General features: G+C 38.5%; 1 protein-coding gene across 1 annotated transcript in view; it reads left to right on the top strand.

Moving 5' to 3' along the window:
• The first annotated feature begins 240 nt into the window (after positions 1 to 240).
• The window catches only part of MDFIC2 (MyoD family inhibitor domain containing 2), a 116,781-nt gene continuing 98,708 nt past the window's right edge, over positions 241 to 18,313 (top strand). The window contains exon 1 of the mRNA XM_023758094.1: positions 241 to 330. Coding sequence (XP_023613862.1) covers positions 243 to 330 — 88 coding nt within the window. The 5' untranslated portion in view covers positions 241 to 242. The remainder of the gene's footprint in view (positions 331 to 18,313) is intronic.

Below are 18,313 nucleotides of genomic sequence, written 5' to 3'. Positions count from 1 at the left end.
ATAAAATCTTATAGCACTCTACTGCTGGGAAATGAAATATTATATAAAGTTTAGTTTTCAATATTAATGTTTTAAAATACTACAAATGGATAAAATGTAAGACAACATTAGGCAGTGAACTGCAAAACTATAGGGAAAACACTTTCCTACAATATGGCATTAGTCTCTAAATGTAAAGATCAATGTCACAAACTTGGGTTCTTAAACATTTTTTTTATATCACAAATTGTGTTTCCTCTTAGATGTCAGAAACTGAGCTGGAAAACATAAAAGTAAGAGCAGCTGAGCATTTTGAAAAGGATAAAAATAATATTTCTTGGTTGAAGGAAGGTAAGTCCTCTTGCTGTGGATTTTCTCTGAATGTGAAAATTGTGATTTTGTTTATAAGCAAGAGCTAATGTGGGAGATGGAATGCCGGGCAAGTCAAATAATATTCGTGCTTCTGATTTTTTTAAAGTTTTCTCTCTCGGGCTGGGTGGCATGTGAAGGTGTTTGGCATTGAGCAGCGTTTGTTTCCCTCTGTCGCAGTGAGCACATGGTTTTGCTGGAAGAGAATGTACATTTTCAGCTTGGACAGATTATCTGTGAGGTTCTGGTTGTGCTGTAGGACTTTCTCCTTTAGCCAAGGAGACTAAATCATTTGAGGACAAGAATTTTCTAAATAATAATCACAGCAAGGAAGGCGTGCTGTAGGAAGTGATGTCTACAAATAGAATCGCCATTCACTGCAATTAAAGGGGCCACCTCCCCCGGGAGAGCGGCTGGCCGCAGGCACCGTGTGCGTAAGGCGCTGCTGGAAATACACACACAAATCGATATGTTCTCCTAGGACGAGAGCAACTTTGTGCGCTTTTGAAAATATGTATAAGCTCATGATTATTTACTAGAAGGTTTCATTTTATAATCTTTTCATTTTATGAACATCCTAATGTTTCTTAAAGTAAAGTGACTTGGTATTTTATTGAAATGGGTGTATCTTTTACATTATTTCATAAATTTATTCAATCGTACAGAAACAGCTCCTCATTAGTTGCCATTCCTCAAAATTGCATTCTAAGGTCATGGGAGACTTTAACATATACGTCAAGGAAGTTCTACAACACCAGATCAATACTAGCAATAACATCGACCCATTGCCAATGTGTGCTGATAGTATGCTGAGTCAGCACAACAACCTGTGCAACAGTAATTATTCCTAATTTTCAGAGGAGAAAATAGAATCACAAAGGGCTGAAGTAACGGGCTAAGAGGACAAGATTAGGAAGCGTGACAGAGCTGAATTCGATCCCAGAGTGTGTGACTCCAGGGCATCTGAATTAACCACGACCTTATACAATGTTTCAAAGGAAAGATGTTAAATTACTTGCAGGGCGTGACCTACCCCATGCCCCACTAATCACAGTTCATAGCTGGAGCTCCTCTCTGCTAGAGCTCTGCTTCAGGATAAAAGTTGGTGCAGACATGAAGTATTCTCAGAATCACTTCCTTCAAAAAGCCACAGGCAAGAAAATTCTCTAACTTCTCTTTATTAAGAGATGTTTAAATAGAACATTTAAAAAAACTGTGAAATTAAAAATTGAATTTGGATCAAAGATTTCCCTTTGCATTTCCTGTGAACTCCAAATCCATGAAGACAAAGGTGCTCTTCACCACTGATAGTGATGTTTACATTATTGACTTTTGCTATAATTATGCCATTCTACAGTCTCATATAGAAACAATGATGAAACTGATAGAACAGTCCATTGTTTACTGAAGTATTTTCTTTTTAAAGAAAGTGTGTCCATTAAGTACAGTTTTGGCACTAAGTTCTTGTAATCCATAAAAGCCAATTTCCCAGGTGACCTGCTTTATCCCTTTGGACACTTCATTTAAGCTATGTTCAAATTATGTTTAACATATTTCATAAAAAGAAATTGAACCAGATTCTAGATGTCTTTTAAGTAAATGGACTTGATATTTTATTGAAATAGGTGTATCTTTTACATTATTTCATAAATTTATTCAATCGTAAAGAAACAGCTCCTAAGTAGTTGCCATTCCTCAAAATTGTATTCTAAGGTCATGGGAGACTTTAACATATACGCCAAGGAAGTTCTACAACACCAGATCAATACTAGCAATAACATCGACCCATTGCCAACGTGTGCTGATATTATGCTGAGTCATCACAACAACCTGTGCAACAGGAACATCTTAATAGGGGAATCATCAGAATGAGCTATTATTCAAACATAAATCTCTTTTTTTAATATTAAGAAAAAGTATACGTGTTGGCTTATTTATTTATTTTTAAAGGCAAACTGGCACATTGGAAAGAGTCGAGCATTTGCAGCTGGGCAGGTGTGGTTTTTAAATCCCGGCTCAGCTGCTGGCTGGCTGGGCTGTGACTCTGGCGTGTTGCTGAGCCTCTGGAAGCTCAGAGTCCTCAGCGACGCATGGTGACACCTGCTTTGAGTGACTGTGGAGATGAGATTTCATTATTTCTGTGTGCCCCCCCCCCCCTTGAAGCATGATTCGAAATAATACAGTTATATTTTTTGAGATCCTCATTCACATTTGGAACAATTATGAATAGTAAGAGTCCTCTATATTTTATAGTATTTTATATAAATTGCATCATTTAGTCCCTACAACAACTTGATATGCAGTAACATTGTTCCCATTTTATAGTTTCAGAAAGACTTTGGATCTTCCTCAAATTTGCAGAGCTGTTAAGTGGCAAACTGAATCTGGAACTCAGGTCTTCCAGCTCCAAATTATACTCTTTGCCTTAAACCACTTTACCACATTGATTTTTCCAATGATTATTAATCAGCCCCCCCCCCTTAAAAGTAAAATAGATGGTTTAAATTTGTTCAAAATTTTTTCATGAATGACAAAAGTAGTTGCTGCTCATATCACAATGCCTCTTTCCTCCCTCTGCAACTCTAGCTGAACACTCCCCATTGGTGAAATGTAGAGAATCATAGCAACACCTCACTGATTAGAGTTGAAGGACCCACTGGGTGGACCCAGTGCGGACCTCAGGGTGTGCATCCGACCAATGAGTCATCACCATCATTGCCAACCTGGATGCTAATGTCCTTTCTAATTTCCATCTTCACACATTCACTCCATTTGTCCAATGCGACTCAGCATTATGAACCATGTGTTCCTGGAGATGAGGCACGAGAGGGGCAGGAAAACAATAGAAAGAAACACAGTCCTGCACTCGAGAAGTTTCCTATCTCACTGGCTTGCTTTTGCCTGAAAGGCAAGGCGCTGATTGCCTTCCACTCTGCGTCCACTGGACCATGGGGGATGGGCTCCGCAAGGGCGCCAGAGGGCTGGTTACAGCCACACCCAGAGCCATTATCAACAATTAAGGTGAATAGTGTTTGGGAAACACACTGCAGACCTGAAATGCACTCCTGTCAACGTAATTGAATCCTGTTTTATAGCCTATCAAGGCATCAGGCAGGCCTCTATCACTATTAGTCATGCTGTCTTTAAATTCTAGATGATCAGACTGTAGCTCTATCACATGCCTATGTCCCAACTTAAGGAACTCAAGAGCCCAGGAATAAATGCTTAAGAGGCAAGACAGGTAATTCTGAGGTAAGATATCCAAGGATCATACTCAGAGAAAACCTGTTTTAAGACAATCAGAACAACAAAATACGATTTTGAAATATGTAGCCAGCACGATGAGCTATCTTGTGCAATTGTGGACCAAGTGGTCTAAAGGCCAGTCTTGAAGGCGGTCCCCATCTATTTGCACAGGTGGCGCGAGGAATGCTGGGAGCAGAGTCATCAGAGGGCAGATGCCTGCTTTGTGCTATGGTCAGGGCACACTGGCTAGCTCTTCCTGTAGTTAACACAGAATGAGAGGGACAACGGACAGGGACAGCAAGGGCGGGGCCCGGGGCTGAAGCATGCTGAGGGCACATGAGTTCATAACTAGTCTGCAGAGTGGCAGGGGCAGGCAGAGGAGAGGCTAGGCAGCAGGCCTGGTGATGGCTATGACAGAAACAAATTCAGTAACCCCAAGTGAGAAAATATGTCCTGGATAAAAGTCATAACAAGGAGAAGAGAAAAATAGGCCCAAATGTGCAAAACTTTATGAAGGGAAAATTGATATAACAGAGAAATTAGGGGGAAATTACAGGTGGAATAAGATGGCATGTAATGCCCCATTAAGCCAGGGAGCATTCTGGGTAAGCATTTCAGTGCCTACCACCTCCACCATTTGATACGGAAGAGAAGCACCAGGGAGGATGAAGCCTTTAAATTGTTGCCATTTGTAGTTTAAAATCACAGCGTCGCCAGTGCTTGAACTGCACACAATTTCTTACAGTGTCTCCTGACTTTTCAGGAGAAACTGGAAATCTGAAATTCCATGTGAAACCTCCTAATTTCTAAAGGTTAAGTAAATAATAACAATAATAAAGCACATTGCAGAACAAATTAAGTTCTGTGATGCTTTCAGCCCCTCAGCTACCAATTTGTAAGAATTTGTATCCCTAAACAAAACCCATTACAATTTCCCCAAAACCAGTTTTCCATAAAAATTGCTCATATGTGCACACACACATGTACAGGCACACAAATACACACGTATTTATATGTATGTGCAAAGTCAATTGTTTACAAAATCTGACGTTATGACTGCTGAAATGAAGCTCTTTTCCTGTAATTACCTGGACTTGTTTCAATGAGGCATTCTCTTCTGGCTGTAGTAAGCGGAGGGAAGAACAACATAACCCAGGTTACCAGTGTGCCTCAATGTTAATCATCGTCTCATCAGGTGCTGACTTTCCAGTAACTGCTGCAGCCGGTGGGCCTCAGTGGGAAAATTCATAGTTCTGGGAGAGGTGTGATTTTGAAAAGAGGAGATGAGGGCAGTGAACAAGTTGCCCTCTGACCTTCCAAGAAACGCCAGGAAGAAAGACACTTGGATGTTGAAAACTGTGTCGTCATTTTGAATTAAGTACAAGTAGTCATATGGTGACTAGGTCTTTGGTGATTTCAAGATCATTATTTAAATACATTTTTGAGGAAACTCGCCAAATTTATTTAGTATTAACATAGAGAAGTTGGGTCACCAATGACTTGGCATCTTGAATACATTGGTTATCATTTAATCAGAATTAATACATATTAGGAATTGATATAACAAGATACTGGAAAACAGCCTAGAGGTCCCCAAAGCCATGTCCTAAAAATTCTCTTCTTAATAAAATGCAAAACTTCAAATCCATATTACAAGAATCTCATCTCATTCCTGATCATTGTTTGCCAATGAGATGGAGAAAGTGAGAATCCTACTTCTATTGATATTCATAAATTCACTGAACTTTCATAATTCTAAGTGAACAAAAATCTCCTTCCCTTGCTCAAACATAATTTCAGATTGTAAGCATTAAAACAATTCTAAAATATATATTTTATTCAATTTAGCAACTATTTGATGAGGCTCCTCTTGAGCTCACAGACAACATGTTAGGCAAAGAAACAAAGATGTCAAACAATGAAAATGCCATTTCTGCCTTTAAGGAACTCATTTACTTAAGTGCTTTATAATAACGACTAAGTATTAATCCAGGCTAATTCTTTCACTCAGATACTTCTCATTTTTTAAAGGGCTCCTTTTTCTGACCAGCTTAAATATGAAGCCACATTCATGCCTATTTTAAATTGTTAATTTGCACAAACAGCATATCTTGAGTTCCTGTTCTTATGTATACACAGGAAAAAGCATAATTAGCTCTTATTTCATTAGTCTTCATTAACTTGTGAAAATGTGTTACCTAATAACCAAAATACAGGTGAGGAAAAAGTAACAGCCAAAGAGAATGTTGGTTTCTGTTTAAACATAATTAAAAGGAGAAATTAGATGGGAAAATATGCCTTTGCAAATTATATCAATAAGTAAGACAAGAACAAGATACTTTTACAGGAGTAGTTTTCTGGAAGCTTTGAAACAGGCTGATGTGATAGAGCATGGGGAACGCTCCTTTAGAAACAGTGATTAAGGAGGCTCAGAGAGAGATCTGAGTTGAGAGTTAAATCACAAGAAGAGGCCAGCTCAGCTGTGCAAAAATCTGCAAAGAACATTCCAACAGGGAGAAGAGCTTGTGCACACACAGAGTGGCTCGGGATTCCGAATGGCTGAGTGGGAAAGAAGGAAGGGAGGATTGGGGAAGGAAGGGAAGGAGGGAGGGAGGGAACGGAGGAGAGAGGGAGGGAGGGACAGAAAAGAAAATGATGGAGAAAGGGAGGGAGGGAAAGGAAGGTGCTTAAGTTGGCAATAATGTTGGACTACCTTGCTGGCCTCAGTCAGGAATTTGGATATTTTTTCCTAATTGGAGCCACTGGAGATTCTAAGAAAGAGAATTTGAGCAATCACTTATATTGTATGAGCTAAAGAGTACACAGAGTCCTAGCTGGTTTGGCTCCATGGATAGAGCATTGGCCTGCAGACTGAAGGGTCCCAGGTTCAATTTCAGTCAAGGGCACATGCCTGGATTGGGGGCTCAATCCCTAGTAAAGGGTTGCAAGAGGCAGCCAATCAATGGTGTGCTCTCATCATTGATGCTTCTATCTCTCTCTCCCTCTTACTTCCTCTCTGAAATCAATAAAAAAATTAAAAAAAGAGTACACAGAAATAAAATAGAAGATATTGCATTTGAATATGTAAATGATGGTAACTGAAGTAGGATGAAATTGTGAAAGTGAAACAGAGGAAATAGGATTGGGGATCTATTTCAGAGGTAAAGGCAACTGAACTGGCTGGTGCAGTGGTTTGGGGCAATGAAAGAAATGAGTCGAGGCTGACTACTGGCTTGAGGCACTGCATGATGGTGATGCTGAATGGAGGGGATGGGAAAAACTGGCTGGAGATGAGAGAACCAGACCTGGGTGAGTCAGACTAAGTGTGAGATGCCTCTGAGGCTTCCCAAATGAAGATGATCAACTAAGCAAAAGGATATGTGAAATCAGTTGTTGACAAGGAAAATCTGCTCAAGGTTTTGCTTAAACATGAAGATTGAGACGCATTTGCTGGTAGAGTAAAGGCAATGAAATAAAATTTCACTTAGAAGGAATGGACAGACAAAAACATGTCATGTTTCAAAAAGTGAATGAAAACAAGAGTGGCTGGAGCATCTTGACCCAAAGGAAGGCTGGCATTCGAAGAGTGCGGGGAGCTTGCCCAGGAATAGAGCCAAGAACCATTCATAGACTTAGGTCAGCATTTTGGATTCCAATAAACACTTCACCCTGGAAATGCCTACTAAAGAGATATTTTACATTACAGTAAATATATTCTACTACATTTTATTTTCAAAAGAATGTAAGGTTAAGGACTATCAAAGGATAATACACTACTATTAAAATCTAATAATTACAAAACAAAGTTTTAATAGTTTGTATTAGGTTCTGAGGAACAGAATCAATAGAGATAGAGGACAGATAGATGATAGATAGATAGATAGATAGATAGATAGATAGATAGATAGATAGAAGATTTATTATGAACTACTGGCTTACACATTTATGGAACCTGAGAAGGGCCACAGTGTGCTATCTCCAAGCTGGAGGCTCAAGAAAGCCAGTGGTCTACTTCTACTTCTAGTCAAGCCCAGCTTCTGAGAGTCAATGCTATAAGTCTTGCTTCAAGCAAGACATTCAAACAACAGGAGTGCTGATGTCCAAGGGCAGGAGATAATGGATGCCCTAGCCCAAGTGGAGAGAGCAAATCTGTCCTTCCTCTACCTCTTTGTTCTATTTAACCCCTAACAGATTGGATGATGCCCACCCACATTGGTGAAAGTGATTTTTTTAAAAATCAGACTGCCAATTTAAATGCTAACATATTCCTGAAACACCCTCATGGACTCAGTCAGAAGTAATATTTTTGCCAGAGACCTGGGTATCCCTTACTCTAGTCAAGTTGACACATAAAATTAATCTTCACATAGTTCTTGAGAGAAAAGTAACAGACGCTGATTCTAGCTAAATTAATGAGAAGCAGAATGTCTTCTGAGGCTTGGAAGTGGCTCATAGTCAAGAAGCAAAATCCAGGTCCAGAGGGGCAGAAACTAGCTCTGGACAACAAATATGTTCAGGTCGCCACTCCTAGAACAAATTAGCTCCACATACTTTCTCTTTCCTCTTATCCCTTATAGTTAAGACTCCAAACCCCAAAGAAGAAAGCTTACTAGCTTCAGCCATTTGTCCTGGGTAGACTGGCAGCTCCACAGGCCACACAGAGGACGAGAGGTACCTCTTCAGCAGGAATTCGGGCTCTGGCACCAGGTGCAGGGAGAACAGATGTGTGGCCCCCAAGTAATGTCTACTCTAAAAGCCAACTCTCCTGACCCAATTGTCAGTGCTCTTCTCCTAAGGGGTGTTTTCTTAAGCACGTGGCATGTGTTGTGGACGGAGCGGCGGGCACTCCAGGAAGGAGGGTAGTTAACCTCAATGGATTGCCCTTTTGCTGAAGTTCAAATGTCAGAATCACCAGGATTCTCTGATAACCTTATTTTATGTTTAGAAAGTTCAGTAAAATATGAGATTTTCTGTGTTCTCATAAGTCAACAAATTAAAGTCCAGTGGCACAGTCTAAAGCTGACGATTAAAATGTCTTTCCAACTAAGTCTATAAAGTAGTAAGTTCATTTCTTATAAAATGATGACATTGATCCCAATGGAACAGGAGGCCTAGAAGATGCCATGTCAGCCTTGAGACTATGGCCAGATGAATTAATCAGTGCAAAGTCCCTACAAGTTGTTAACAGCAGATTTAAAGACTCTCTTTCAATGATGATAGAGCAGTGCATCAAATCCAGAAAGGCCTTAGCTCACCATTATTAATTGCAGTTTTATGAACTCAGAGTGAAGCAATCTGGAGAGTGGGAACTGGTTTCTCCTGTCTCAAAAGGAAAAAGAAAACTGTAGAGAACAAGAAACATCAAGAGATTTGCTCCTTTTAAGTGAGATTTTTCAGTGGATGAATTCATTTTCCTGTATGTCACAACAGCTGTTGATGTGATACCCTTAATCAACATTAGTGTAGTGAGAGAAAAAAGCCCCTTATGTTCTATGCCTCAGGAATAAGGACATTCCATTTCTTGTAAATTCTACAGAGATACTTTATTTTTATGTGATGATGGCCCATTTCTTTCAGCTTAGGAACAGCATTTAGAGGGAATATACTCTCTAATAAAATGCACCTACACTAGGTGTTCACCAGACCATTAGTTAAAACAGGGAATGCGAATAGAGCAAATGAAGACATCCCTCTGCGGGCATGAATCATTGGAGCCATTGGAGCCATTATTTAAGCCTGTCGAAAAGTAAATGTGCGGCAAAGACAAAAAGCAAGGGCAAGGACAGTGGTTCTGCCCGCGTGCGACTTCCAGGGAAATGCAGAGGACGCGTCCCAGGGGTGAAGGGTTAAACTAGACATCAGGCGATTCTTCCTGAGTTGAATTTTCTCACCAACATGGATTTGAAAAGAAACAGCTACATTCAGAAGGGAAGGAAGATGCTTTGTGATGTCTAATCTCAAACAACAGGCAGTAGGAGAGGAGCATCTGCATTTTCCCTCTTCTTCCACTTACAACTTTCTTTTCTGTTTTATATTTAGAGTATTCAGCATTATAGATAGGAAATCGTATTTCTACCAGTCACCAAAAGACATAAGTGAGTACCTTGAATATAATATTCGTAAGAATATAAAAAGTTTATATAAATATACTCTTCTGGAGAATTAAAAAGTACATTAAAAGCTATATTCAGACCACAATTAATAAGAGGAAACATTCCACTCTATGCATGTCTTAAAACTAATTTCTTGGACTAACATATAAAAATTCAGATTGATATGGCAAACCATTCATAATATAGGAAGCATTTGTTTTACAAAATAATATAAAATCAAGTAAACCAAATCAGCAAACGTTTGGACTTCACAAGGCACAGACTCACACAGTGACATGCTGTGACTCCCAGGCCCGAGGGACTTGCAATTAGTTGGGAAACAAATAACAGCAACACATCCTGGTTGCCATACGAGGCAGACGAGAGCAAGCGTTCCAGCTGTATCTGAAACAGAGTGGACTGCACACAACCAATTTGGATGGAATTGTTTTCAGTATAAATCTCACAACCAAGCCATACGGGTACATCCAAGTCCTTAGATAGATGCGGATTTCTTTTAAGATTAAAACAGAGCTTGTTGGTTTGTTTTGTTTTTAATGAATTTGGTGGATTTGGGCTAAAACTACTATGCTAAAGAGTCACTTGAAAACAGCAGGATTCATTTAAAATATTAACTTAGATTTCTGACATATCTTAAAAGATTTTTTCTGTAAATATTGTTTAAAATAAAAAAAACCCTATACCATAAAAAGATAGACATTCTTAATAGATAGGAAGGGACTTCACTTTTCCAAGGGATATTTTAAAGTAAATATATATATATTTTTTTAGTAAAAAGGGAAAATTGCACTAAAGACAAACAAAAAGTAATAATACTTGGAGGCACAGTGTACTTATAGGACTGAATACTTTGGAGTGTGTAAATTCAGTAAAATGTTAACACTTTACGATCTGTAAGCCAGTGCCCAGTAATTAAGGAGCCACCCTCGGGACTCTGAACTGGAGGTGAAGTGATCCAGGCTGAGTTCTGTGACATGCGCTCTGATAAAAGCATGTACTCCGCTTCAGGTTTACTTAACGAAGTTAGTCTCATTTTGGTCTTTCCTGGATATAACGAGCAAAAATAACTTGTGTCCATCATTTTGGAGACCAAACTAATAATTCTAATTAAGAATTGATTTCAATTTTCAAAAACACTGAACAGGAAAAAGTCACATGGTTAAATATGCATATTTAAAACACATACATATATTATATATGTAACTACGTTGCTGGAATAAAATATTTGATTCAGTCTTTCCTTCTGGCCCTCCAACAATACAATGCATTTATTAATTATCTCCTATTTGTAAGATAACATAGTTTCTACAAGATAATCACACATAACACAGTCAGTATATGTGTGATGTTACAGGGTAAGGTGGTAGTTATGGGAAGTTCACCATAAATCAATAGATTTAAAAAGGAGAAATGTTAAGTATTAGATTATTAATTGCTTAAGGGCAAGGGTATATCTGGCTTGTTTACCCCATATATTTGAGTAGCCAGATAGCCCCTGGAGAATAGCAGATGCTCAAAAATGATATAAATAAATGAATCAATACAGAAATAAATATTGAGGATAATATGAAATGCAGAGGTAGGTAAGAAGACACCTAGAATTCAGAAAAATTGAGAGTTTAGTTGGGCTATATATAAATTGTAACTAGAATTTCAATAGGCAGCATCATTACCAACTGATGAAACTTGATGATCAAAAGTAGAGACAGAGAAGCCTGGGGTGTTCAGAACACAGCAGTTGTGTTTGGCTGCAGAGTAAGAAATAAACCTTGCCTATGCTACAAATGGCTCTTAGTACCAGGCCAAATGTCCTAGGACCAAGGGACGCCATCACACACATCCAGGGTTATGTGGGGAGACAGACAAGTCACCTCTGTGCTTCAGCAAACATTTTGATTTGAGAATCTTTATGAAGATGAATTGGGAGGGTAAAATAGAGGTGAAGGGGGAACAGAGTGTCTAACTAGAAGCTTTTTGCATCCACAGATGAGAAATAATGATTTCTGAACTGGGATCATGGTTCAAAGAGGCTGGCACCCAGACAGTGCTGACCCACGGCCTTGACCATGGGCTGGATACTAAGGGGTAAGAGAGAGAAGGGGTAAGAGAGAGAAGGAGTTGCCAGGGATTAAAGAAAGCCTCTGGACTGAAGCAGACTCCGTGTGTGTGTGTGTGTGTGTGTGTGTGTGTGTCCTTATGTAAGTAATCTGTTTACTTTAGAAAAATTTAAAAATGCGGATGGAAAACTTACTTCCAATCCCCACACTTGGAGACAGCCATTGTACATCTTTTCTTATCTGTTTCATATTTGTGTATCAAAGTGTGTATGTATATTTATATATACACACACGAGTTACTAATTTTATCAAAATCTGTTTATGCAATATACGTATTTAATAATGCGTTTCCCATATTCACATATGAATGCAAATACCTTTCTGGTTAATAAATATACATTTATAGCATTATTTCAATTGCTATGCACATAGTATTCCACTATTGAAGTAATAAAATATATGTAACCCATTTCCTATTTTTGGATATTCAGGCTGTTTCAAATGTTTTGCTTTTAAATCTCAGAGAAATGAGATTGTCATTTCCTTATAAGCAGACTAACCAAAAGCACTGGTGTGTCCTCAGACCTCACCCCGGGCTCTCAGGCCACAGTTTATGATGGATTGCACATCAGGGCTTCAGTTCCTTTTCATAAAAGTCATGTGCAGAAGCCTTAGCTAGTCCCACAGATGCAGAGAGTAAAGCTCAGAGAAGCTGAAGTAATTGGGTCCAAGTCCATGGGTGACAGACAGCAGGGCGAGGTCTCAGTCAGGTACGCTGTGAACTGTCCGCTTCACCGAGACCGCCAGGCTCACTGTGGTCGCAGCCATTAGCCCGCAGCCCCGCTCCAGCTTCCCCAGCACACGTAAGTAAACAGGCTCTTTGGATCCAAAATCCAGTGCATTTTTATCAGAGACTCTGCTTTGAAATATACCTGAAGGCAGATAACCAATCACCCTTAATTGGCACTCATTTGGCAATTATAATTAAAGGAGACTGGCAGAGTTTTGGAAAGTCATGCAGATGATGCCTCTTTAAACCTGTTATTCACTTAGTTGGATTCTCTAAACAGTGTCTTCAGCTCAGAGGAGTTGAATAGGAAAGAGGACAGAGTTATGACATCAGGCAAAGACTCAAAGCCAATTTATCTACAGATTGTAGTGATCAAATAGTTCAGAATGAATTACAACTTTGTAATATTACAACATTCATATTCAAGAGATAAAAGTTAGAGTTCAGCTCCCATGATATCCAGTCATTTAAGACACAGTGAGTTATAAGGATTAATCATTTTAATATCTTCCCGTTGAAGTTGGCTAACTACACAAAAAACAAGGCGGATGGAGGGGGGAGTGGAAATATTATTTTGTTTGCTGATCTTTGTGAAACAAGCCCTTGAAAATAAAACATATCATATCAAAGTGTGGGTGTGGGGATAATCCCAGTGGCAGAGTGAACTATGATCAGATTAAGAAACAGCAATATATTTTTGCATGGCTAATAAACAGATCAAAAACCTGCAAACCTAAGGATATTTGGATGCAAACTCTAAGTTTAATTTTCCCATATCCCTATCTGGTCATACCATCTCTCCAGCAAGAAAATCACATTATACACAGCCTTGTTTTCCAGTGTTCAGCAAGTAGCACCCACTGTCAACCTCAGATGTGACCTTGATTGTCGTTTTTATATTTAGAATTTAAAAAATGTGTCCCCTTAAATCTTTAAATAGTATGATTTAGCAAAGAATAAGGACACTCAGTAAAAGCTTTTCTAAAAGCCAGAAACAACGTCTTTCAGAGAGCCACTCTATAGATATTGCATCCACTGTATTTTTCAATCATGAATTAAATTCAATTATCCTTTGGTGATCAGAAGACTGTAAGTTTATAATAATATTTTAATTCAAATTATAAAGTTATATTTTGGTAATCAAATTATGCTTTACAAATTACCTGATTTCTTAACTTGTACCCTCAAAAGGAAAATAACAATAAAAATGCTTAAGGAAGGAGTTTAAGAAACTAAGTCAAATATTTTTCACTCTCCAAGAAGAAATTTGGTGCAATTCAAAAATGTCTGATTGTACAAATACACCATTGCTCCATACGGCATCCAGACCTGTGGAATAATAAGCATTCGTATTTCTGTCTAATTAATTGAAACTATAGAGATTATATGAATTTGGCATTAGTAATAAGGGAGACTAAATAGATAACTTCAGAATTAAACAGATATGTAGTTTAATTACAGCTTTCTAGTGGTTCAAATATCAAATATCAAAACTGCTCATTTTCACCGAGACCTCCAGGCTCGCTGTGGTCTGTAGCAATTATCCTGCAGCCTCTACTCCAGCTTTCCCCAGCATATTTAAGTAAACAGGCTCTTTGGTTCTTTTGCATTGTTTTTGTAAGTATTCATTTTATAATAACTAACTAGAGGCCTGATGCATGAAATTCATACAAGAGTAGGCCTTTGCAGCCCCGGCCGCCCTCGTAGCCCCGGCTGCCTCAGCCGCCCTCGCAGTCCCAGCTTTGTTCGGAAGTTTGTCCGGGTGGTTGTTCCGTTGTTCAGCTGTTCGGTCAATTTGCATATTACACTTTTATTATTATAGATTACCCAGAGTCAGGCAAAATAACTTGTACAATTATTAAAATTGTCCCATATGAATTTCAACAAGCAGAGAATTATGCTTACATATAAATTTAGTTTGTTCTCTCTTTTTTTAAAAAAAATATTTTATTAATTTTTTTACAGAGAAGAAGGGAGAGGGATAGAGAGTTAGAAACATCAATGAGAGAGAAACATTGATCAGCTGCCTCCTGCATACCCCCTACTGGGGATGTGCCCGCAACCAAGGTACATGCCCTTGACCAGAATCGAACCTGGGACCTTTCAGTCCACAGGCCGACACTCTATCCACTGAGCCAAACCAGCTAGGGCTGTTCTCTTTTTTAAAGTAAACAAGGTTTCTATCATTTCAGAAAAACCTTTTGAGAAGAAATAATATATTCCCTGTTACTCAATCAACCAACATTAGCAAAGCCATAACACATGTCGTGAGAGAGGGGATATTGGATCAGATCCTGGTATTAGACTAGACCAGATCACACAGTACTGATTAGCTTATGAACAAAGTTACTCTAAGGGCAATGGGGAAATATTAAATGATATTAAACCCAGAGAGGCTGCTGTTAGGACCTGCCCTTTATAAAGAAGACTCTGGTGGTAGTGGAAGGGAGAGGAGAAAAAGTGGTGGTGAAAGCAGGCAGGAGGGCTTGCGGGATATGGAGGAAGGCTTAAAAGGGTGGCAATGTGAATGAGAAGTGATCTTGAGCATTCATTGAAAATTGGAATGGTCAGGACTTCCTGGCACATTGGTTAAGGGATGCAGGAGACAGAGACTCAAACACAGCACCCAGCCTGCTGGAAAATGATTAAGCTCTTTGCTCAATTGAAAACACAGGTATTAAACTGTATGCTCCACCTGGTATGAGTTAAAGAACTAAGTGATCTTTAAAACTAACTTATTTGGAAAAGCATGTTAACTGGTGTCAAGGTGTTAGAAGTGATAGGTTCTGGACACTGGAGCTGAGGACTTTGGCTGACTAAAGTGAGGTCCATATTTCCAGGTCGGCTCCGAGGCCATAGTCAATCAGGAGAAAGTAGCATGTTAGAGTTTGTTTCAGTACAGGGAGAAAGTAAGCTGAAGATTTGAGGAGAGAAATGAAGCATAGCATTTAAACTAAGGTTCACAGCATCTCATGTTTTCAACTGTAACCTATTTGGGGGCTTATGGAATAAGGAAATCTAAGCTTAGTAGTAGGTGTAAACAACTCATTCATTTTATCTTCCCCTTTTGTAAAGTGAAGAAAGCTTTCACCCTTTCTCCATCAGTAGAAATGCTGCTGCTCTGAATGGCTTATAAGATGTAAAACACATTTAGAATTCTGTTGATGTCTTCAACAGGTTGATCCGCACGTTAGACACAATCTTAAGTGGTGTCCAAAGAGGCTGTGAGGTTTTCAAGTCAGCGTGGGTTCCGCTTTTACACACAGTTTTGCTTTCTCATTTCCATGAAGATGAAGGGAAATAATGAGCAAGTGTAGGAACAAGGAGAAAATAAAGGAGGGGGCATGGATTTTTATTAAATCCTATTCAGTTTTATAAAATAAGGCCTTATATTGACAACAAATGAAACAATTTTTGTATGTGCTTCTTTTTAAATTTGCATTTATTTTTCAGTCACAGTAGACATACAATACTATGTTAGTTTCAGGTTTACAAGATAGTGATTAGACAGTCATACACCTTACAAAGTGAAGTGATCATCCTGGCGCCACACGCAGTCATTACAATAATGTTGACTGCATGCCCTTTGCTGTCCTTTACATCCCCTGACTGTGTTACAGCTGGCAATTTGTACTTCGCAATCCCTTCACCTTTCTCACTCATCCACCCTCCTTCCCTCCTATCTGGCAACTACACATTTGTTCTCTGAATCTATGATTTTGTTTCTGTTTTATTTATTTATTTATTTTCTTTTTTAGATCCCACACATAAGTGAACTCATATAGTATTTGTCTTTCTCTGTCTGACTTATTTCAGCATAATATTCTCTAGGTCCATCTGTGTTGTTGCAAATGGCAAGATTTCATTCTTTTTTAAAGCTGAGTAATATTCCATTGTATATATGTATACTTTTTTAAATTTTTATTTTCAATTACAGTTGCCATTCAATATGATATTACTTTCAGGTGTACAGCAGAGTAGTTAGACATTTATATAGCTTATGAAATAATCTCTTATAAATCTAGTTCTCCCCTGGCATCATACATAACTTATTACAATATTACTGAATATATTCCCTAAGCTGTACTTTATATCCCTGTGTCTATTTTGTGACTACCAATTTGTACTTCCTTTTTTTATTATTATTGATTTCAGAGAGGAATGGATTGGGAGAAATAGAAACATCAGTGATGAGAGAGAATCATGGATCGGTTGCCTCCTGTACACCCTCTACTGGGGATCGAGCCCACAACCCAGGAATGTGCCCTTGACTGGAATCGAATCTGGACCCTTCATTCCACAGGTGGAAGTTCTATCCACTGAACCAAACCAGCTAGGGCCCAATTTGTACTTCTTAATCCCTTCACCTTTTTCACCCAACTCCACTCTCATCTGGCAACCATCAATTTTTTCTCTGGTCTATGAGTTTGTTTCTGATTTATTTATATATTTTGTTTTTTAGATTCCACATGTGAGTGAAATCTTATGGTATTTGTCTGTTCATGTCTGACTTATTTGACTTAGCATAAAACCCGCTAGGTCCATCCATGTTGTTGTGAATGGTAAGATTTCATTCTTTTTTTATGACCCAGTAATATTCCATTGTACGTGTGTACTATAATTTCATTATCCAATCATCTATCAGTAGACATTTAGGATATGTCCATATCTTGGTTATTGTAAATAATGCTGCAATGAATGTAAGGGTGCATACATCTTTTTTAAAAAAATACATTTTATTGATTTTTTACAGAGAGGAAGGGAGAGGGATAGAGAGCTAGAAACATCGATGAGCGAGAAACATCGATCAGCTGCCTCCTGCATGCCCCCAACTGGGGATGTGCCCACAGCCAAGGCACATGCCCTTGACCGGAATCAAACCTGGGACCCTTGAGTCCACAGGCCGACGCTCTATCCACTGAGCCAAACCAGCCAGGGCGCATCTTTTTAAATTAGTGTTTTGAATTTCATTGGATAAATTCTCAAAAATAGGATTTATGGATCATAGTTTTTAGTTTTATTTCTTTGAGGAACTTTCATAATGGCTGCACCAATTTGAAATCCCATCAACAGTGTATGAGGGTTGCTTTTCCTCCACATCTTTGCCAACACTTGTTGTTTATCAATGATAGCCATTCTGACCAGTGTGAGGTGATATCTCATTGTGGTTTTAATTTGCATTTCTCTGATAATTAGTGACATTTGGCATCATCTTTTTGTATGTCTACTGGCCATCTGTCTGTCTTCTTTGGAGCAATGTCTACTCAGGTCCTCTGGCCATTTTTAAATTGGATTGTTTGGGGGTATTTTTGCTGTTAAGTTGTAAGAGTTCTTTATAAATGTTGAATATTAACTCCATATCTGCTATAGCCTTGGCAAATATCTTCTTCCATTCGGTATGCTGTCTTTGCATTTGATTGATGGCTTCATTTGCTATGCAAAAACTACTTAGTTTGATGTAGTCTCATTTGTTTATGTTTTCTTTTGTTTTCCTTGCCTAAGGAGATATATCAGGAAAAAATAGTACTAAATGAAATGTCAGAGAGCTTACTGCCTGTGTTGTTTTTTTTTTCTAGAAGTTTTATGGTTTGGAGTCTTACATTTAAGTCTTTAATCCATTTTAAGTTTATTTTTGTATATGGTGTAAAAATGTGGTCTAGTTTCATTTTTTTGCATGTATCTGTCTAGTTTTCCCAACATCATTTATTTAAATGACTGTCTTTACCCCATTGTATGTTCTTGCCTCCTTTGTCATAGAT

This window comes from Myotis lucifugus, unplaced genomic scaffold (assembly GCF_000147115.1).
Source record: "Myotis lucifugus unplaced genomic scaffold, Myoluc2.0 scaffold_123, whole genome shotgun sequence".
NCBI lineage: Eukaryota > Metazoa > Chordata > Mammalia > Chiroptera > Vespertilionidae > Myotis > Myotis lucifugus.
Note: the sequence above shows the minus strand (reverse complement) of the source record. Positions and strands in the feature narration are given on the sequence as shown.